Genomic DNA, 22,002 nt, shown 5'->3' with positions numbered 1-22,002 from the left:
AAAAACAAAAAAAAGAAATCACATTTTTTTTTTTTTTTATAAAAATAATAATCGTTTTATTTCGATTACATTGTTTTCGTAATCGTTGCAAGCCAAAATCGTAATCGAGATTAAAATACGATTAATTGCACAGCCCTACTTTAAAGGTCCCCTATTATGCTGTTTTTCATCAATATATTATAGGTCTCAGATATATACAAACATGTCTCTGAAGTGTTTGCCTCGAAATACCAAACAGATCATTGCAGCATCCCATAATCCCCTCTGTTTCAGCCCTGTTTCCAAAGTGCTGATTCTCTGTCTGTTACTTTAGATGAAACTGAAACTTTCAGAATCTCTTTACACAGAGGGGACACGTGTTTAAGTACAATAGACGTGAAAACGTGGATTTTGCATAATAGGTGACATTTAACACAAAAAAGGTTTTCACCACAGTCATGAAGGTCCAGTGGTACTGCAGTGTATCATCCACTCCTGGCTCTTCATCAGGGTCTTCAGACTCAGATCCGTCCAGGACGAGATCACTGAGGCTTGGCCACAGTCTGTGTGATCCTCCCTTGATAACAGCGACCAATGCTGAGTGGACTACTGTAACGCTGATATTTCGTTGGACAAGTAAAGGCGTTCCTTGGAGGGAAACGGTGAACACCAAGAAATACTGTCCCAAATCCAGAGTATGCTTTGGGAGTAAGAGAAAGGGTGACGATGCATCTACCTGGCTTCCAAGAACGACTTTGTTCCCAGTGAATTTGTTACAATCTGACTCATTAAGTATCTCCCATAGGTACGCAGCTTTGTAAGCAGAGCAGTTAATGTCCACGACAGCTTCAAAAAAGCTCATTCTAGACCTGAAGATAGTCAAATGGCTCTGGATAAGAGAAACTTGAGGGCTTGAACAAAGGAGCTCCTCCACTTGTATGTGTAGCTGTCTAGATACATGGCTGACACTGTTGAACACTTTGACCACAACCATGTATTTCCCACGGATATAATAAGTATGATTGACTGTGCTTAAGTCTGTTGCCAACGTCTCATTGGAGTCTCCAAAGTCCCAGAGGTATCTTGGATTGCTCCGTCCATTCATCTGTGCAGAAAATTTGACAGCATGTCCAACAAATAATCTTTCTGAATGACAGACAAGCGTCACCTTCTTAACACGCCACTGAACGGTGGCAGTATCATTTATCTTCTTTGAGCAGACTCCATTGGTAGCAAGCACGCTAACAGACAGTACACCACTTTCTGCAGGAGTAAAGATCACTTCCTGTCCTGTGAACATGGTAGGCTCAGACCCCAATGAATTAAATACCCAGGTGTAGTTTACAGGAAGTCCACTTTGAACTTCTGCCCTGAACCTGGTTCCTTTCAGAGCCTCGAAAGCATCAGAACAACAGTTCACAAGTCTCAGACCTTGAATATGCTCAGTGACCAGAATGCTTGAAGACACCTCAGAACTGCTGACATGGTTCCAACCTTTCACGGTTACTAAATGTTTCCCTGCAGGAAGGCTCGATGTGGTGAACCGCCCTTCAAGAACGCTCTGACTACGAATCCAGTCTTTGTTTTTAAAGGTTATAGCAAAGCTGACATTGCTTCCTTTGGAGATTGTTGGAATAATAGTAACTTGTTCCTCCGTGCAGAAAGAAGGCTCGGAAATGTTCAACGTTAGACCCTCGATTGCATCCTGGACTGTGACACTGTGTGAAACCATCTCCCAGTTGATCCCATTGGAGACATTCAAAGACACCTGATAGATGCCTTCATATGGAAACGTGTAGATGAAGGTCTGATCGAAAGCATTATAAAGATTAGCACCTTTTACTTCCCAGTTCCAGTGCAGATCACTTCCCTTCCGAATAATCCCATGGAGTTGAACAGCAGAACTTGTGGGGGCATAAAACGGATGCGTCTTTCCTTCAATCTTAAAGTCCCCTTCTTGGATTCCCTCCTGTATATTAAACTCTTTGGTGACATTGCATTGGCTGAGGACATTTTGAACCAAAACTCTAACAAGACAATGGCCAACAGTTGTAAAAGTGTGGAGAAGGAAGGATGCATGTGTTTGCAAAGGTGAAACACCAGAAATCATATACCAAAGGTACTCCAAATCTGAACCGGTAACCAGCGATACAGAGATATTCACTACTTTCCCTAATGCCACGACATTTGATTGTGTTGTAATGTGCGCACCTGTAACACGCTGTACTGCCAACAAAGAAACAAACTTGGTGGCCTCACCCAACTTGTTAGAAGCTCTTAACTGAACTGAAATCCCTCCAGGAGTTTCTGCTAACATCTGAAAAAGCTCTTCATCACCAGTAAATGTATGGTTTATTCCGCTTTGTGTAGCGAGCCATTGATAAGAGACATTGGATCCCTTGGTGATCAAGGCAATAAACACTAGTTCCTCTTGGGTTGGTACGTATTTAACATTTATCAGGTTCTGACATTCAATCTGAAGACCCTCTATTCTTTCAAAGACCTCAACTACAATAGCTGCTTCCTCTCTACTCACCAAGTTCTGTGCTATAACTCGTACTTGATACACTCCTGGTTTCAGGAAAGCAAATCTAAACTGATAGGTCCCCTGTATGTTTGAGGATATACCGTCTACAGTCCAGTAGAAAATAGTGCTACTGATTGCACTGCTAATAGCTGAGATGAGTGTTTCTTCTCCAACTGCAGCAATAGGCTGGTTGGTGTGAAGAGAAAGGTCTGAAATAGCATTTACAACATTGACTTGAAGGGTCACAGAGTCACGGCTAACGGCGTTAAATGCTGTGGTGGTGACTGTAAACTGACCTGTTGTGGTAAAGACATGTGACACGTTTTTGTTCTGTTCAACAGGAGATCCATCTCCAAAGTCCCACAGCACGGACACATTGCTACCAGTGCAAGAAGCAAGCCAAAATAATGCTAATGTGTTGACTGTCAGTGTGATACTTTCACTATCATGCCCCACAGACAGGTCACTTACAGGGTGTTGAACGGTGATACTAGCTCTGGCTGTTTTGTTGCTAACACTGTTACTTGCTGTTACTAAAACCACTTCCACACCTTCATCCCTAAAGATAAAACACTTTTGAGCATTTTCTGTCACAGCAATGAGGCTAGAGGAGCTGTTGAACCACTTAAATTGGTAACCTCTCATCTGTACAGGTAAAACTAACACCTTGAAGCATACCTCTTCCCCTACTGCCACTACTTCCTTTGATGGCTGCACTGATACGTTGGTTATTCGCGATTCGATACTGATACTCGTCTTATATGATACTGATGTAACAGAACTCAACACAGTCAGACTAATATGACAAATCCCAGGGTTTAGGAAGGTGTGCATGGCTGTAGATTGCCCCGTTACTACAATCAGAGATGAACCATCTTGAAACAGCCAATGGAAAGTCAGATTGGATATGTTCCCATTCACCAAAGCAGTAAACTGTATTTCGTTTCCACTCATGACACATGTTGTAGGGAGAACTCCACTAACAGCCAACTTATAGACCTCCACACTGATGGACTGATGAGCTTTGCTGACAGTATTCGAGACAGTTACATCTACCGTATAGTTTCCTGGTAATACATAGACATGGGAGATGGAGCCATCTGAAAGGTTGCCCTGAAAGGATCCATCGCCAAAGTCAAAATCCCACGTTAGATTACTACCAGTCGTCACTGTAGCTCGGAAATCTGTAGCTACGTTTAGTTCACTGGGTCCATTGTAGCTGACTGTTAATCCAGAGATTTTCTCCAGAACTTCCACCATTATCCAGGAGGTCAGGACTGTCAGGGTGTTGTTGGCACACACTGTGACGTTGTAAACCCCTGCAGAAATAAAACTGTGGTTGACTTTATGGTGGATGCTTTGGAGAGATTCAGAGCTATCGCCAAAGTCCCATGTGTAGACGACAGCGTAGGTTGAGGGCTCCACTGCTTCAAGAATAAGAGTCTGATTGACGAGAGGTACAGGAACGTTGGAGGAAATAAGGAGGTGATTTAATTGAGGGCGGACCCTTATCTTCTTGGAGGCGTCAGTGTGGTCATATTGGTTGGAGACTTGGACGTGAAGTGTGTAGTCATCTGCATAAAGAGACATAATAAGTACAAAGCACAGTTTTCAGAACCAGTGTCAATCTTCGACCAAAATAAGGACATTATTATATCTAAAATTGATTTGAAGGAGACATGAAAATAACATTTAGGTTGTGATTCTATCTTCCCAAGGAATGTACGTAGGGCCATTATCTATTATCCAATTTCCTTTTGCTCTGGTTTTATATCCATCAACTTTTTATGGAAGTGTTCTGGCTCTATGGCTGCTAAAGGCTCCTCTATCTTCTTGAGGTAGATACAAAGTTATTTTGACGCTTCATTTTCATCAGCAGGGAGAAAACAGTGGGTTTATCAAACATTTTGATGTATACCAGATGCTTGCTTGTCGGGGCTGGGATAATAAGTGGTGAGAATGAAGCATGTGGTTATGTTTCAGACTTTAAAACCTCCCAAACAAAAACCATCACTACAATCAACCCCCTCTTAAAATGACACATAATCATTTGACAGTTGTGTGTGTGTTTACCTGGGATGGGATAGGTATAGTTCACAGAGTCATGGACGTACACTTGTTTATCTCCTCTCTCCATGAGCCCCTCCATGGTCTGGCATGGAGCAGACTGTGTGTGGATCTTCTCGCTACTGCCATCACCAAAATCCCATCTACAGGACAAACACCAAATGAAACAATTTAAGGCTATCCGTTCGAAAAATCTCACCCGTCACCAAGTTTCAATCTCAGGATCCATGTATTTGTGATCCTCTCCAGAATGGAAGTAGTCATCACATACAGAGCATCAACTAGTTCCTGAACAGTGTCCTTCACATGCTGATATCCAAGAGAGGGAGTTACACAGTCACAAGATGGAGGAATAGAAAGCAGTATTCAATGTGTAGTTCAGATTAGCTCCACGTCAGAAATGAGCATGCTTGTCATATGTCTATCTCCATAGAGGCTGAATCATCATGTTAATCACATAGCTATCATATGCCTAAAACAGTCCTGATGCTCTTCTAGGTAATCATACATCCTGTCATGTACACAGCTACAGTTGGGATACCTTTGTTATCATGTGTACTCTGATATTAGAAGAGTACATTCAGTATTTTCCCAACACTATCCAATGTTTTTTTTATCATAGGATATCTGAGGGTACGAAATGCAATGCTTTACCTGAAGGTGACTGGCAGGGAAATGTCCACTTTGACCCTGAGAGTGTAGAGGTGTGTAGCATCCACAGCTATGACCTCCCTGACCAACAGGAACTGTGGATCAGACAGTGGGGTAATTTCATCAGCAGTCAGGAGGGTTTGTTGGCTCTGGGAGCTCACAGGGTTGGAAGCTGTCACCTAGAAACAGATCACGTAAGAAAATGTATAGAATGATCACAAATATCAAATCATAGAGACAACTGAATGATCTTACCCTGAGCTTATACTCGGCAGGTTTCTCGAACTCAACGCTGTAAGATTGTCCTTCATGGGCAAAGTTCTCCAAGTAGTCAATCACCCATGTGAATTTGATTGAAGAACCACTCTCCACTTTGGCTGTAAATGACTACAATGTAAAAAACATATGGAAGATACAAATGTCAAATCAATTTTTCCAAGGATTAATCCTCTGGGGAAAAAACATTTCAGTTGTAATGTTGTAATTTCAGTCTACACCAAAGTATCGGACCAACCATCAATCGTTTCTGTCTTCAGAGCAACTCAATAACATATGGAAGATAAATGTAAAATACATTTTTCCAAGGATTAATCCTCTGGGGAAAATAAATGTCTGTACAAAGTTTCAGTTGTAATGCGTCTAATTGGTCTTCAGATATTTCAGTGTACACCAAAGTATTGGACCAACCAACAGTCTTTTCTATCTTTATAGCAATTCAGTAACATGTTTACTTAAAACAATATGTGTTTGTTGAAAGTTCGTTTTTGCATTCTCACCTGTGGTGTGTCTACGATCATCCTCCGGCATCCATGCGGCTCAACACTGAGCCCTGTGACTTCCTCATAGCTGCAAACACTCACACTCACACTCTGAGAGCTTTCTGCGTCCATCACACTGATGTTCAGCGTTTCAAACCCAACTGTGGGCGATATCATGGTCACAGAGGAGAACCAGGCATCATGGGACTGTCTCTTACATCCATCCCAGGATTGAGCCACCTCTTTGGGGCAAGATGATAGGAAGGGAACCCCCGTCTGGAGAACTGGTGCCGACCATGTGCTACTTGCTTTCTCGCCAAACAGGACCTTGACCACAATGAGTGTCGGGACGTTTATTTGGACGTGAATCTGGTTATTTGCATCTGGCACAGGGTGGATGACGTCAAGCCTAAATTTAGATCCAAGATTCGGAGTAGGACCAGTTGTGAAGGCCTGATTATTTAAGGCTGTGGTTGTCTCTCTTTCAGTGAAGCCAGGGTTATCTTCGTGCTCGGTTCCTCTGTGAAGATTGTCCACGTACATCATCCTTAAATCACACACCACCCCGTCCACCCACTGGCCTCCGTGGGGAAGGGAAGTGAGGCCTCCCTCCCTCCAGCCCCCCCACTCCTCCCTCCTCCTCAGGGACATGTAGCTTTGGCGCCAGGGGGACTTTAGAGAGGCGTCACTGTTCACGCAGTGTAAGAAAGTCCCAGAGTCACGAGTGTGTTGAACAGCCACAATATCATCGGGGTACACCATGATCGCTCGATCTGGAAGAATCAGCTGTTGTGGGGAAAGAGAAACAGGGAAATCTGTGAGAAATGTGTTTTTCTTTAAAAATCTATATTGTGTTGAAACGACAACATAAAGACATATTTGTTTAGGTAATTCGTGAAGTTAACATCACCCGGTTTCCCTTGACATGAAAAATAAAACATGTTGGGTCTCCTGCAGCACTCATTGGCACCAGTTGAACGTACACTTATAGTTGTCAGTTCAGAGCTCGGGTTAACCCTCAGAGGCAGGTCGGCCACCAGGTGGTAGAAAGGTGGTATTGCGGTGTATCTGGGAGGTAAAACGAAGCCTCGGGCCCCTGTTTCAGAGTCGTAGGGGCTGCAGGGACTGGTGGTGGGCACGCAGACCTCCAGCAGGTGGCACCAGTACTGACCTGTGCTGCAGCCCCCCGTCGTGTTACACAGCGGGACGGCTGAGCAGCAGCTGAACGGATTAAAGAGAGCGCTGCAACCTGAGGAGAAGAGAGGAGATTATTACCTTCAGGGTCGAGAAGAGAGGAGATTATTACCTTCAGGGTCGAAAAGAGAGGACATTTCAGGTAATCTGTTCACGCCCCCAGGAAGTGCTCCAGACTCTGAGGAAAATATTCGTAGTGGCCAAACGGCGGTAAGGCAAGGCAAGTTTATTTATATAGCACCTTTCAACACAAGGCAATTCAAAGTGCTTTACAAAAATGAAAGACATTAAGAGCATTAAGAAAGATATTATAAAATGGCATTTAAAAACACTCATTTAAAAGCAAAGATAATAAAACATGAAGTGTGAGATAGGTTTAGGTCTGACTCTCAATCATTGCTAACTTTTTAGCAGAAATAGTTTTCTTTCTACTCTCTTTTTTAATTGATCCTTTAGTGTTTGATGCTAAACGAACTCCCCTTTGGAAAATTAGAATCTGCAACCCAATATTCCGAAAATTCTACGGATCCTGGCCATATTTGTGTAGCATATACAATTGATTTGCTCCCTGACATTCATGTGGCTTGCTAGTTTAACAGTACTACAATTTCCGTATCAGTCCGTGACGTCACTGGGCCCAGAAATACTTTTTCCCATTGGGAAAGAGACGTCTATAAATCAGCGGATATTTTTTTCTTTTCACTTTTATAGCCTATATTAGAATCATTAGGTTCTTAAAGTTGTAAAACGCGCTAAAAGCCGAATCCAGATTTATTTTCTCTCTCCATTCATTCAAGTGAGCCGAGAGCGGTAGACCGGGGGCGGGGCTTAACCTCTTAAGCACGGCGGTCCCCCCATTGGACCCCTCCCACCTTTTTGTTTTCGAGATAATGTCTCAGGGCTTCTTAACATTTATGAAACTATTAATGTGTAGTACCAGATTAACGGGAAGAATCTCAGCTAACTGAAGATATGAACCATTTTTACCAAAACAAAACACAAGTCTCATAAGAAGGGTCTAAATGACCCCTGAGCGAAAAAATTCTAACGCACTGCGGCACACAATTCAAGATAAAGATACTCTTATTACTTATCGTAGCTGCACATACAATATATCCGATTAAAGCTGAGACTCCACAGATTATTTAGGTATAGTATCATCACTGAGCGATCCGAACTTGCGACAGGGGAAGCAAACACAGACATCACAACACGTACCTTTACGGAGCTTTTACGGCAGATCGTCTCACCGTAGCTGTCAATTAGGTCAAAAGACGTGTTCAATGGCATTAAAACGAAAAAAGAAATGTCTACAACTGTTGATCCATAGGTTGATAATGTACCTGTGCCTTTTAATAATTATTTATAATCCATAATTCAATTTTTTATGTAAAAATCGGAGCGGAAAAGTTAGCTGCTAATGGTAGCCACCAGAGTGTATGCAGCTTCCGGTTTTGGTAACGCGTCACTCTCACTCCTTATTTGTTAACGTTTTGGTGTGTATATAACTTTCCCTCGATTCCATTGGCTCTAGCGGTTATAAAGAGATTTCATTCATCAACATCGAGCAAGGGGGGCCAGAGATAGGTCAAATCCACCCAAATGACCCCAGAAGTGGGGGTTTTTGGCTAAATCTCTCTAAAAAGGTCAAATTTCACTTGTTTTGCATCAATCTTGATACAGGGTACTTATTATATGTTGTACTTTGGATGCCTAAAGCTTTTAGTCTACTAACCCATCATCCAAGGGTAGTTTTCACTATAAGTAAAAAATAATTTTTGGACGGACACTATAATTTACAGTTTTTTACTATGTAAAATCTGAATTTTCTTTAAAATAAAAAACATCTATATTGATTCTGACTTTTCTACATCCAACTCACAGGTTTATCATTACTTTGAGAATAAAGATTATTAATTTAACCCTTTTAGAAGGGAAGATATGGTCATTTGTTCTGGGAATGTCATTTTCGAGCCTGAGACCTGAAAAACAGGCTCAGGGCTTAAGAGGTTAAGGGGAAACTCAACTGCGCTCTATGAGCTAAAAACATTATCCGCTGATTTACAGACGTCTCTTTCCCAATGTTAGTCAATGGGAAAAAGTATTTCTGGGCCCAGTGACGTCACGGACTGATATGGAAATTGTAGTACTGCAATTTGGCCACTAGGAATATTTTCCTCAGAGTACGGAGCACTTCCTGGGGGCTTGAGTACAACAGATTACCTGAAATCTCCAGTGGGTAGTTCTGCTCTGACAGCAAGGCATGATGGGTAATCTGTGACGTTTTGCCTTCGAAAATGTCAGGCCATTTTGTTCTCATGCGCCAATGAGCAGCTCTCATAAAGTATTAACGAGGCTGTATCCAGTTCTTATTAAACATCCATGGTCGTACTGTACCTGGAGGAACCAGATGGTGGTTGGGGTTGCAGTACGGTCGGAGGATCTGGACACGAGACAGAGAGGAGTCAGGACTGGGTTGGACCACCAGCTCGACTGAAACCAGCTGACCTGCATGACTGAACCACAGACCTGGGAACAGCTGCATCTGTAGGGGTCAGAGGAGCAACAGATTATCAACCAGGAACACAAACTATGAATAAAAACCTTTAATTGATATGCTTTTAAACACAATTGAAGCTGAAGTGCAGAGCTTTTGTTCTGCCTAGATCATAGTGATGGCATGGTGGCTGTGGATGCTCAAGATAAAGAAGAAAATCGTACATAGGAACAGTATATATTTAAAACATTTGCAAGGGATGACTTTAAGAGAACGCTCCTGACACCACAACTCAGGATAACTGTGATATACAAAGAGATGTTCCTGGCTTAATCAATATTTTGTGAAATTGTTTGACCAGAACTTGAATTTAGTCCCGAGGTCCTGTTTAAAATAATAAATATATTAAATTGGATGGTGCTTGCTACCTATTTTGAACTGAACTCCAATGCAACACGAAGGCTATTAGGTTCAGGTGGTATAACTCACGCAATTCGTGGATTTCCATAATGTAATAGAATTGTTTAGCTACTCCACATTCTCCATGTACGCATTGCCATCTACAGAAATACTTTAGGGTACAGTTGACCCCTGTTTGGAATCACTTCATGGAACTCTGATAACCAAACTTTATATGTTTCTGACCCTTAAAAACCAATCAACGGGAACCTGTAGCCCTTTATTATTGGAGTATTCAGTATGTGAGCGTTGAAACCAAGCACTGATGATCACTTGTCAGATAGAGTAGATTTAAATACTTTTCTAAAATACCGTATCTCAGATTTATCTTGTGAAGCTTAAAGTGGACCTATCATGCTATATTTGAATAATATAGTGTAGGACCATACCTATATAAGGCATATTTATACTTTTTTTTTTTCAAAATACCAAACAGATCATGCATTTTAGCCATGCCTCATTTTGTTCAATTTGACATTTTTTAGATCTGTTTTAGCAAGGGTTGATTCTGTGAGCAACAGCACCATCTACAGGCCTGGCATATGTACTACAGCGTCTCCAGCGCTTTCGAACGGCAATGGCCGTGGCTGTCTCCTCCTGATTGGTGGAGTTGGCCCAATAGCCGTAGCGCCACCGTCCTGACGTCAGGACAGTGTTCAAATCTGGATCAGTTTTTATCAGATCCGTTGCAGCCCCTTTTTTAGAGATTTGGGTATGGAGGAAAATAGAGAGGGTTGTGTTTTCTGACACTTGGTGAGTTCCCTGGAACACCGGGGACACATATTCATGTATAAAAGACGTACAAAAGTGCATTTTGCATGATAGGTCCCCTTTAAGTTAGTTCCCAATGGTTTTGACATCTAACTGACCTCCACTGTGATCTGTCCGATGTCCGGTGCATTGGGTAAGGGTTGAATCTGGATCTGAGTGTAGTCACCGCTCATGAGAACCGACCCGGTCAGATAACTGTCCACAGACGGGAAAGACTCTGCACAAAGAGGGATTAGCAACAACAAATCTATAAATTAACAAAACATGAGGATAAAACAAAGCATTTTGTCACTTAATGTCAACAACTTGAATATCTTCTGGTAGTTTCTGTGTAGCTCTGGTGTTTTTGAGTGAATTCAAAGTCCTACCTGTTACTTCCTTTTCACACAGGAAGAGGTATCGTCCGGCACATTGAGACTTCCTCCTCTGTCCTTTTGTCCCCAAAGCCATCTGAGTACACCCTCCTGGACTCTCTACAGGAATCACTGGCTCGATAACATCCGTCTGGTCCGACCCATCTCCCCCCGATCCTTTGACCCAAACCCACACTGTGGTTTTCCTAAAGCAACACAAAAACAAAAGACAAAGGGTAAATAAACTCCAAAATGGGCACGCACCCTAACCCCAACCCTAACCCAGCCCTGGAACAAAATACTGTATAATAGAGGAGACATTTCTTTGCACTCACACTGGAAAGGAGTGCTGGATGAAGTCCTGCAGCTCCAGGCTCTCAGCGGAGGCAACATCTCCTCCTCGAGTCTCTCTGCAGGAGGTCTGAGCGTCGGGCCATGAAGACGGACTCTCAGAGAGAAAGAAGCATCTTTTACTGGAGACATGGATCTGACCTCCCTCTGGACAAGGACTGTCCTCTGGAAGACAACACAGTGAAGTAAAACACAGGTTATTATCACACACTGACTGCATGACCTGTTAGAAATCTGCTCAAAGATTGTTGGTCCACCCTGTCAGAGACTTTCTGACTCACAGACCATAATAACCTGTCCAACAACATCATCTGGGACCCCAAGCATGCTCTGAACAGAGGATATGAACTGCTACCATCTAATGGAGACTCAATAAAGTCAGACTGAAGCATCCTTTGTGCTCCAGTCGATCCTCTCAGTAAACAGCTACAGATCAAATGCAGGCTGAAGGCTCTTTGAGCATCTTTTCTCTCACTGATCCTGCTGTTATGTTCAATGTTTGTTTTCCATGTCTTGTGTCTTGATATTTGTCTGTTGATGTTACACATGGAGCTGCTGTGATGCAAGGAGCATTTCAGACTTGATCTCACCATTAAAGTATTATCGTATGGTATGAAAGAGGAGGCATTTCTAAAAGAATCATGGCAGCTTTATGAGAATAAGTTCAATTAAAAATCTCCAAGTGTTTGTTTCCACAGTCAGGTTGCTAATTAGTGGGATTAATGAACCCCGTTGAGATCTTAAATCAGATGATGAGACCGCCCTCTGGACAACGACTGTCCTCTGTAAAGCAATGCAGCTAAATAAAATACAGGTTATCATCACACACTGACTGCAAGAAAGAGGAGGCATTTCCCTCCAACCTGACATCCAGAATTCTGACTCTCTCCCCAGTTTCAAATCACGTCTCAAATCACGTCTCAAAACACGTCTCAAAACACGTCTCAAAACACATCTCTTCAGGCGGGCACATCCACCCTGATCACATCACACATCCTCTATTTTTCTGCTTTTACTGATTGATTATATTGTCGTGTTTTTTGCACTTTTGTTTTGTGTTTTGTGTACAGTACCTTGAGAGCCTTGAAAGGCCTAAAATCATGTCAGCTTAAAATATGTGTAATGCGAGAATGAGTTCATTAAAGGTCTCCACAGTCGTGTTCAGGTTGCTAATTAGAGGGATTAATTAACCCCGTTGAGATCCTAATTCAGATGATGTGGAGCAGGTTTAGCTCATTAGCTCAACAGATGCTACAGGACAGCTGCTTTGTATTTTGCACATTTCGTAGATTACACAAACTCACCTGTAAAGTTTCAATTTGAGAAAATGTTATTAGCTATAGTAGTGTTACACGGAATTTAGACCCCATTTACACGGGAACGCAAACGAAAACGAACCGAATTCGATATCAAAAAAGTGTTATCCTGTGTTAAACGATGTTTTAGAAGTGTTAGATTTAAAAGGTAGCAACATTTATTTACTGTATGTAAAGTCAAGGTACTCATTATGCAATGGTTGTTGTCTTAATGGAGAATACAACATGAAAATATATATAAAAATATAGGAAAGAAATATATAAATTAAATAATAATGAAGGAAAAAAGTCTTGTTTTCCGTTCTGTATAAAATAAATGTATAAATGCTTTCTAAAAATACCCATTCAGGCTATAAATAATCTAAAAAATAAACAATTTGAGAAGTAAATATGACTTGTGTTAATAGATAGAATTGAAGCTATCTATACCAGCCTGCTACTATGACACTCTGAACCCTCCTCTCTCTGAAGATGCGCAAAACCACAAGTTATCCCAACAAAAACATCACTTTTTCTCATTTTAAAGCAAAATGTAATAGAAAAAGAAGCGTCTCACCTGCAGCGATAGCACTCAGAAACACACAGAGAATCCACAACGTCTGCTTTACTGGCACAAATATCATCGTGTAGCGCACATCACATCCTCCTGAAGAAGAAATAGTCCCTGCCTGGTCACCACATGGAGCTTAATGCACTCCTATTATTGCATCAAATCATTTTTTCTTCATCCTTGTTGCTGTTGCACAAGTATCCTAAACTCTGAGTCTGGTCCACACGCTCTGATCTCCCCCTCCTCTCGTTCTGCAAACACTCAGTGAGTTATGGGGGTGTCGTTAAGGCCTCTTCTCTGTTTTCTCTTTCTGAGCGCCTGGGTGACTTCTACTTTGTCTCTCAGCAACAGAGAGTGGACAGAGGAGGCTCATTACCATGTTGTAAAACCCCTGCAGCTCAATAGAGACCCTCAGTGCAGAAACAAGCCTCAGAGACTGAAGACTCTGTGTCGTTTGTGTACGAATTGTTGCTACTTTATAGTTTAAAAGGTCCATATCTGCTCATTTTGAGGTGTATATCAGTATGTAGTGTCTCTACTTTAAAGAGTCCTCTCCTGCTGATGTTCAGGTGTATATCAGTATGTAGTGTGTCTACTTTAAAGAGTCCTCTCCTGCTGATGTTCAGGTGTATATCAGTATGTAGTGTCTCTCCTGGGACATGTCTCCATGCTTTAATGTTCAAAAAGCTCTTTATTTTTCTCATACTGCCTGTGCTGCAGCACCTCTTTTCACCCTCTGTCTGAAACCAGAGCCCAGTCTGCTCTGATTGGTTAGCTGGCCGGCTCTGTTGTGATTGGTCAACCGCTTAGAGATGTCCCGCCCCTTAGCCTATCACGTACAATGTGTTGGAGCGCTAGCCAATAGGAGCGCGAGTGTTACATATACAGTAGATGTCACTGTGTAGGTAGAGACGGTTCAATATTTTCCTCTGATATTCTGATATTTTACCCCTAAAATAATATATCATTTAGTAGTTTCTTTATACTTGTATTAGCTTAAAATCTAAGTGTAAAGTAACTAAAGCTGTCAGCTAAACGTAGTTGAGTAATCATTAATATTGGCTTCAGAAATGTATTGGAGTAGAAGTATAAAGTAGCATAAAATGCAAATACTCAAGTTAAATATAAGAACTTCAAACTTGAACTAAATTCCATCACTGATTGTTTTAGTGGTGTTTCTCTGTAGTTTTACCGGCAGCCAAAGGAAGACATTTTAAACGTTTCTCTCCTGCATTGTGTGCGAGCGCTGACTCTCATCACCACCCAGACAAAGGCTGAGTGACGCACAAAGAAAAGGACCTCGTCTAAAGAGAAAGGATGCCTTCAGGGTTGCCTGGAGAGAGAGCAGATAAAGTGAGGCGGTGATAAGACGACCATAGTTCAGTGTTGTTGGTCCGATGCCATGGAGACCATCTGTCTTTGTGAAGAGCCTTTATGCTAACTTGGAGCTAATTCAAAAAGTGTAAATGTTTAATGAATTTACTTTAATACTGTAATCATGTCATGGTGGGGTTAGGAAGGCAGGATCCAATGCAGGATAAAACAGGGGAGGCAGATGGGAGAATATGAACAAAAATAATTGTTCACTTTGAAGCATCATTAATTAAATACACTTTCACTGTCTGGTTTATTTTTTAGATTTGGATAAGACCTTATTTGAATGTAAACACATGAATTTATGATAGCGAGAAGAGAGACAATGTAATTACACACTGTTAAAAAAAATCTATGTTTTTTCTGTGGTTATTGTTGTATTAGCAGTTTCATAAATATTGTCAAATATTATAAAAACAGAAAAGACTACATTTGATAAGTGTAATTCAAAATGTAAATTTGTAAAATAAAAACTAACTTTAAAGGTAAGTTCAATAAAATATAAAATAGGTATTTAAATATTTCACATAATGTATTCATATGGGAAATCTTCATGTTATACATCATATTGAACTATTTGTATTTTTTAAACAATGAACACTTTAATGCATCATTAATTAAATACACTTACACTGTCTAGTTGATTTTTTTGAATTTTCTAATAATTTATTTGACCACAAACATGGTGAATACATTATTATATAATTGAAAATATAATTGTTTTTTTATTTATGTAATACCAGATATGAACACTAGGGGGCAGCGATGCGACAGTAATCAGAATGTGACGCTCTGCTGCACACACCACCACCGAAGAAGAGGAAGAAGAAGCAGGAAGATGAAGGAGGCAGCTGATGACAGATTTTAGGTGAGACGCTATTGTCGAATAAAGCACAACAAAACAGCTTCATAACTCATTTAAAACACGGTAACGCTAAATGTGAATCTCTAAATGTGCATTTAAATATCTAACGGGTTATATTAGTGGTTGTTTTTAGCTTAGTATTAGCTAAATCCGTCCCTGTTGTAAAGCCTATAAGCATAACGTTATGCGTGACGTCACAGTTTGTTTACTGAGTCCATAAGCTGTTTCTGTAAACAACATTTAACTCTAATTATGTTGCATTAAATCGCAGTTATTGTCATTTCAACCCGATATTTTTTTATTTCACAATGACACCGTGTTTACATCTTAATTCGTCCTGTAGTTAAACAGTTAATATTGCATAATACACATCCCCACACACACTAATACACTGTTTATTGAGTCAAAGCTGTTAAAATATTAAGATTTAATTCAATTACAGACTTCCTTAGTGATGCATAAAGCAACAAAGACAGAATACTACAAGAACATATTGAAAAATAATGTGTTTTTTAACCTTCAGAGGATGAACAACAGAGAAGAAATGTAACTGTAAGCATCAGATTTCACTTCAAAGCAGATGTTTTTCTCTGTAGTTAAACTGTGGAGTTTCTTTAAGATTTAAAGGGCTGTATAAACGTGTTTAGGGTTAAGAAAATGTATAAAGAAAGCGTAATTAGACCGTATGAAGACTCTGTTTCTCTGATGGTAGATTGTTGACTTTTGGTTTAATTTTATTCTAAGTATTTGTGAGCAGCTGTGATCGACAGACCGTCTGTTTTTATATTTGAACCCTTGTGTTGTGTTCGAAAGCTGTTACCGTTCATGGTGTTCGCGGGTGACCCATGATTTATCTCAGTCCAAAACACTCACAAATAATGACTATCATCCAATATTGTTTTAACTACATCATAACTAACTTATTATGCATTCATAACCGTACAATCCTGTTGTTATTTAATGTTATGGCCCCAAAACACATGACACCACATATTGCACACGTGCATATGTGAGTTCAGGTTCAAGTGTTAGTGTCAGATTCTTTGAGAAAGGTGGAGTTCCTGTGGGGGGAGGGGGGGGGGGGGGCAGAGGGAGGGGAGACCAGGGGTGTTTCTTAATGTCAAGGAAGGATGCTCCAGAGCCACTATTTCAAGGATACTACGTCATTGAATATTTTTTATATTATTTCTACGTTGAATTTTCCAGCAAACCTTTATTTTCACAAGTTATTTGAAGTTGCTATAATTGAATAAAACAACAAACATATTTTACTTTCTGCTTTATCCATCATTTTTTTGTTTAATTCAGAAGTGAAATTAATGGCAATGATTAGCTTAACAGATTCTTAATCACCAATTATTTTGATGAGCAATTAATCCTCTGGGTCCTTTCAGGGGAAATTGTTGAAAATGCTCCTTTAGTGCTGAGAATAACTGCTTTTATCTGTTTTTCGTTAATAAGAAGTTCAAGGTTCTTTATTGTCAATCTGACATAGCTACAGAGTAATTATGTAGTTGAAAATCTTATGTCACAGGCTTCTCCAACAATGCAACATAATAACATAATAACAATAAGAGCAAGAGCAATACAAAAAGAAAAATAGTTATAATAAAGTGATGATGTGGAATAGTGCAGTACGAGTCTATATACAAGTTATTGGAATGATATATATATATTAGGTATTAGATACATAATACTGAGTAGCAGTTGAATGTTTTGAAGTTGTTTCAACAGTTCAATTTTTAAGAAGTAAATATCTATGGGTTTTGGACTGACAGAGCACATTTGAAGACGAAGGAACTGGGATTTTTCACAATTTTATGACATTTTCCACCAAACTATGAGTAAAAAATAGAGTAATTGTTAGTTTTAACCTAACTGTAGCTACAAGAAGTGACTCTATGCATCTTAAAGTAAGCCTTTGAAGTTAATATCTGTGAGTTTTGGACTCACAGAGCACATTTTAACTCAGATTTTTCACAATTTTCTGACATTTTCCATCAAACTATGAATAAAAAATAGAGTAAATCAAATCAAATCAGGTTCTATTTATATAGCACATTTTAAAACGATTTTTGGTTGAGCCAAAGTGCTGTACATGCAAATAATAAATAACACATTACTACAATCGCAAACAGAAGACAATAAATTACAACAGCAAATATAAAAATCAAACACAGGGAAATGTCATGAGTCGAGAGTAATTGTTAGTTTTAACCTTCCTGTAGCTACAAGAAATGTCGCTACGTATCTTTCAGGTGTAAATGTCAGCGTCTAACCCTCCGTCTGTATCCCCTCTGTCTTCCAGCAGCTTCTATGCTCCAGCTCAGGACTGCAGAAGAAGAAAGCAGCCGCTCCGAGATCTCTCTTCTCCGACAGGCCGTGTTACAAAACGATGCCCGACTCCTCGATGAAATGCTCTGCCAAGAAGTCTACAAAAAAGTCATCAACTGCCGCGGCGGATGGGGCGTTTCGGGCACGCCGCTGCACGCCGCCGTCTCCAAAGGTCACCTGAGTTGCCTTCAGGTGCTCCTGGGTCGCGGGGCACTCGTGGATTGTGTCGACGTCAAAGCTCAAACGCCGCTATTCTCAGCCGTCCGTGGGAAATACCTGGATTGTGTGTTAGCGCTCTTAAAAGCCGGAGCTAACCCAAACGGTAATTCGTCCAATAACTGCTCTCCCGTGCTAACCGCGGCGCGAGAAGGAGACGTGAAGATCTTGAAAGAGTTGCTAGATGGAGGCGCTGAGGTGAATTCTCGCTCTAAAGTTCTCCTCTGGACGTCCAGTGCCAGAGTTTCTAGCGGTCCGCTGTACCTGGCGGCGGTTTACGGACACATGGAGTGTTTCAGACTGCTTCTGCTCTACGGGGCGGATCCGGATTATAACTGCACGGACGCCAAGCTGCTGGGCTCCATCAAGCAGCCCAAGACGGTGCTGGAGATGTGTCTGAGGCACGGCTGCGGGGTGGAGTTCGTGCAGCTGCTCATCGACTTCGGAGCCAACGTCTACCTCCCAACGCTCATCATCGAGAAGTCCACCAAGCAGAACGAGGCCGTGGAGCTGCTGCTGGAGGAGAGAGGTACACAACCATCACTTCTTTAAACTTACAACAAAGGGTCGTTTTAAACAGATTGAATCACTTTGAATATGACCGGTTTCCGCCTTAAACAGCTTGTTAGTAAAGTAAGTAAAAGTACAATTTATTTATAAAGCGCTTTTCACAGACATGCTGTAGTCGCAAAGTGCTTGACGAAACATTAAAACATCATAAAATAATAAATGACCACACAACCCACGTGTTAAGAAGTGCTAAAAACACAATAAAAGCACACGGCAGTGGCTCAGTCAGTAGGGGCTTGGACTGTGAGCCGTAAGGTCGCCGGTTCAAGTCCCCGACCAGACCTAAAATATGGAGTGTGGACTGCTACTTGGAGAGGTCCCAGTTCACCTCCTGCCCTGCCGTGGTGCCCTTGAGCAAGGCACCGGACACCCCCCCTCACTCCCATTGCTCCCCGGGCGCTGTGCACTAGCTGCCCACTGCTCCTAGCACTAGACTCCTGGTGCTAGGATGGGTTAGAAGCAGAGGACACATGTCACTGTGTGCTCTGCATGTGAGACCATTAAAGAGGGGGTTCATCCCTCTGATTCTATCTATCACACAGGTTAGGGAGCGGAGGGTCATTTTAAACAGATTTAATCAAAACAAAGTAGGACTGGAGGTCTTTTTGAATGAGTCCTATAGAAATAACAATGTCCTTATTGGTTACTACTTGAAGGAAAATCGCTTTTAAACTGTAGACGTTAGTGTTGACAGGAGGAAGTTTCCTATCACTATGGTTTTATCCACGAAGCAGAACGAGGAGAGAGGTATGAGGGGACGGCAATCAGAGTGTTTGTGTTACCGTATTACTTCGTGTTACCCGAGTGTTTACTTCCTCTTCTTCGCTCCTCTCTCTGCAGGGAACCCAAAGGCCTTGTCCTCCCAGTGCCGCCTCGCTGTCCGCGCTCACCTGAAGACGATCGACCGGATGCATCTGATCGATCGGCTGGACATGCCGACGCGTCTCGTGAACTTCCTGAAACACAAGCCTGTCTCCGTCCCCGTGCTTTAGAGACAACATGTCCCTCATTTTTATTTAAATCTGTGAACCATCTTGTGTTTAAAATGTCTGCTGTGCTTTTCTGTCTGAACATTAAATGTGTGGATAAGTGCAGAGGGGCTTCTGTTTCATTATTACTTATTAAAAAGTCTGCTTTTTGGGGGTTCTCCCTTTCCTGTAGTGTGTTCTGTAGGTTTGTGTGCATGTTAATGGTCTACAAAGGCTCAAATCCCAATGTTAGACCTGAAAATAAACACAATATGGCACATTTAATACTCACCCTGCAGCTACTGGTAGATCTGCTGCTTCCTCAGTTCTCACTCACACGTTCATCACAAGTTAGTGACCTCACAAAGGAGCTGTTTCTTCTTAGAAAACCTAACAGTTCTGAAACAAATCAGGGTCAGTTTGCTTTAAGACACTCATTTGTTTATGTGTACAAATAAAGTAGGGTAAGAGCAAGAATAAGAGCCATGCAAAACCCTCCTGAAATATAGATACTTGTAAATATATATTATACTTCAGGTCTCATAGTTAGTTCAATCAGGAGAGATGGTTTTGATGTAAGAATACATATTTATTGCAGAGATACTCAAATGAATGTAATGAAGCCAGTCCCCAACTCCGGGGACTCCGGGTGGCTTTTACTCAAGTACTAGATCTGAGTACTTCTACTTTTACTCAAGTACTAGATCTGAGTACTTCTACTTTTACTCAAGTACTAGATCTGAGTACTTCTACTTTTACTCAAGTACAAGATCTGAGTACTTCTACTTTTACTCAAGTACAAGATCTGAGTACTTCTACTTTTACTCAAGTACAAGACCTGAGTACTTCTACTTTTACTCAAGTACAAGATCTGAGTACTTCTACTCTTACTCAAGTACAAGATCTGAGTACTTCTACTTTTACACAAGTACAAGATCTGAGTACTTCTACTTTTACACAAGTACAAGATCTGAGTACTTCTACTTTTACTCAAGTACAACATCTGAGTACTTCTAATTTTACTCAAGTACAAGATCTGAGTACTTCTACTTTTACTCAAGTACAAGATCTGAGTACTTCTCCCACCTTTAAATACTGCACTAGGTAAAAGTTCTGACCTTAGTAGAAGTTTTATCAAAAATGAAATCACAAAAGTGAAAGTACACATTATGCAAAAAATAATAATCCCCAGTTTATTCGAATATTATATAGATTTTATCACCAAAAAACATATCATTTTAACGACCTAGTTTATCAATGTTGAGCCCATTTAAGTTACTTAAAAAAAAATACCGTGTAGAGAAGTAGTAGAGTTTCTGTATAAGTGTATGATGTGTTTGATATGTACAAAGTAGCTAATTACGATCAGTGTTAAATAAAGAAAGCAAAGTAAAAAGTACAATATTTGCATCTGAAATGTGGTTGAGTACAAGTATATGTTGCATCAAATGGAAATACTTCAGTAAAGCACAAGTGTCCTGCAGAGACACCGAGAAGGCAGATGGAGAAGATCAGGGAAACCGCGGATAAGAGTTAGGGTCAGGGTTAATAACCTCTTTAATCTCATTAGACTCTTTACGAGAAGGTAGCAAATCAAACAGATGCTCCTTCCCAGGTACTTTTAGGCCGACATGACAAACACATGTGTTTCGTTTAACATTTAGGCATTTAAACATGTTCTAGTAGAAACTCAAAATGCAGTAAAGCACCTCAACATCTGGATATTGAGTCTCTTTTACTTTAAGACTATTCTTGCACTATTCTTATTCTATTCTATTTATATTTACTTGCACTATTCTATCAGTTTTATTGTGTTGCTCTGCTGGAGGAGCCTGTGACCTCAGATGTTCTTTGATATACAGTGCATCCGGAAAGTATTCATACCCCTTCACTTTTTCCACATTTTGTTATGTTACAGCCATATTTCAAAATGGATTAAATTAATCTGTTTTCCTCACCATTCGAGACACAATACCCCATAATGACCAAGTGGAAAAAGTTTTAAAATATTTGTTGTAAATGAACTAAAAATAAAACACTCAAATATCACATAAACATAAGTATTCACACCCTTTACTCAATACGTTGTTGAAGCACCTTTGGCAGCAATTACAGCCTCAAGTCTTCTTGAGTATGATGCTACACGCTTGGCACACCTATCTTTGGGCAGTTTCTCCCATTCTTCTTAGCAGATCGTCTCAA

The 22,002-nt window shown here is 40.7% G+C and overlaps 2 protein-coding genes across 3 annotated transcripts in view; one reads left to right on the top strand and one right to left on the bottom strand.

Moving 5' to 3' along the window:
- Window positions 1-13,546, bottom strand: part of pkd1b (polycystic kidney disease 1b) — a 37,834-nt gene extending 24,288 nt beyond the window's left edge. Inside the window, 11 exon segments of the mRNA XM_034132778.1 lie at window positions 431-4,080; window positions 4,580-4,716; window positions 5,228-5,373; window positions 5,480-5,611; window positions 6,001-6,768; window positions 6,966-7,231; window positions 9,574-9,721; window positions 11,002-11,120; window positions 11,272-11,462; window positions 11,592-11,772; window positions 13,480-13,546. Coding sequence (XP_033988669.1) covers window positions 431-4,080; window positions 4,580-4,716; window positions 5,228-5,373; window positions 5,480-5,611; window positions 6,001-6,768; window positions 6,966-7,231; window positions 9,574-9,721; window positions 11,002-11,120; window positions 11,272-11,462; window positions 11,592-11,772; window positions 13,480-13,546 — 5,805 coding nt within the window.
- A 2,115-nt stretch (window positions 13,547-15,661) lies between these two features.
- Window positions 15,662-19,926, top strand: LOC117483945 (ankyrin repeat and SOCS box protein 12-like). Of its 2 annotated transcripts, none has more exons than XM_034132298.1 (3): window positions 15,662-15,715; window positions 18,021-18,791; window positions 19,673-19,926. In XM_034132298.1, exons 2-3 carry the CDS (start codon window positions 18,029-18,031, stop codon window positions 19,822-19,824), a joined length of 915 nt encoding a protein of 304 aa, XP_033988189.1. In that variant the 5' UTR covers window positions 15,662-15,715; window positions 18,021-18,028; the 3' UTR covers window positions 19,825-19,926. The 2 variants fall into 2 exon arrangements, with proteins under 2 accessions (XP_033988189.1, XP_033988197.1); XM_034132306.1 differs by having other exon boundaries at window positions 15,680-15,715; window positions 18,024-18,791.
- The last annotated feature ends 2,076 nt before the right edge of the window (window positions 19,927-22,002 follow it).

The sequence above is a fragment of the Trematomus bernacchii genome, unplaced genomic scaffold, assembly GCF_902827165.1.
Source record: "Trematomus bernacchii unplaced genomic scaffold, fTreBer1.1, whole genome shotgun sequence".
NCBI lineage: Eukaryota > Metazoa > Chordata > Actinopteri > Perciformes > Nototheniidae > Trematomus > Trematomus bernacchii.
This window is presented reverse-complemented; position numbering and strand designations above follow the sequence as displayed.

Excerpts from the sequence above, each read along its gene's own strand:
- LOC117483945 (XM_034132298.1), top strand. The coding sequence starts at position 18,029 with ATGCTCCAGCTCAGGACTGCAGAAGAAGAAAGCAGCCGCTCCGAGATC. Across the intron at positions 18,792-19,672 it reads GCTGCTGCTGGAGGAGAGAG|GGAACCCAAAGGCCTTGTCC; the intron begins GTACACAACCAT and ends CTCTCTCTGCAG.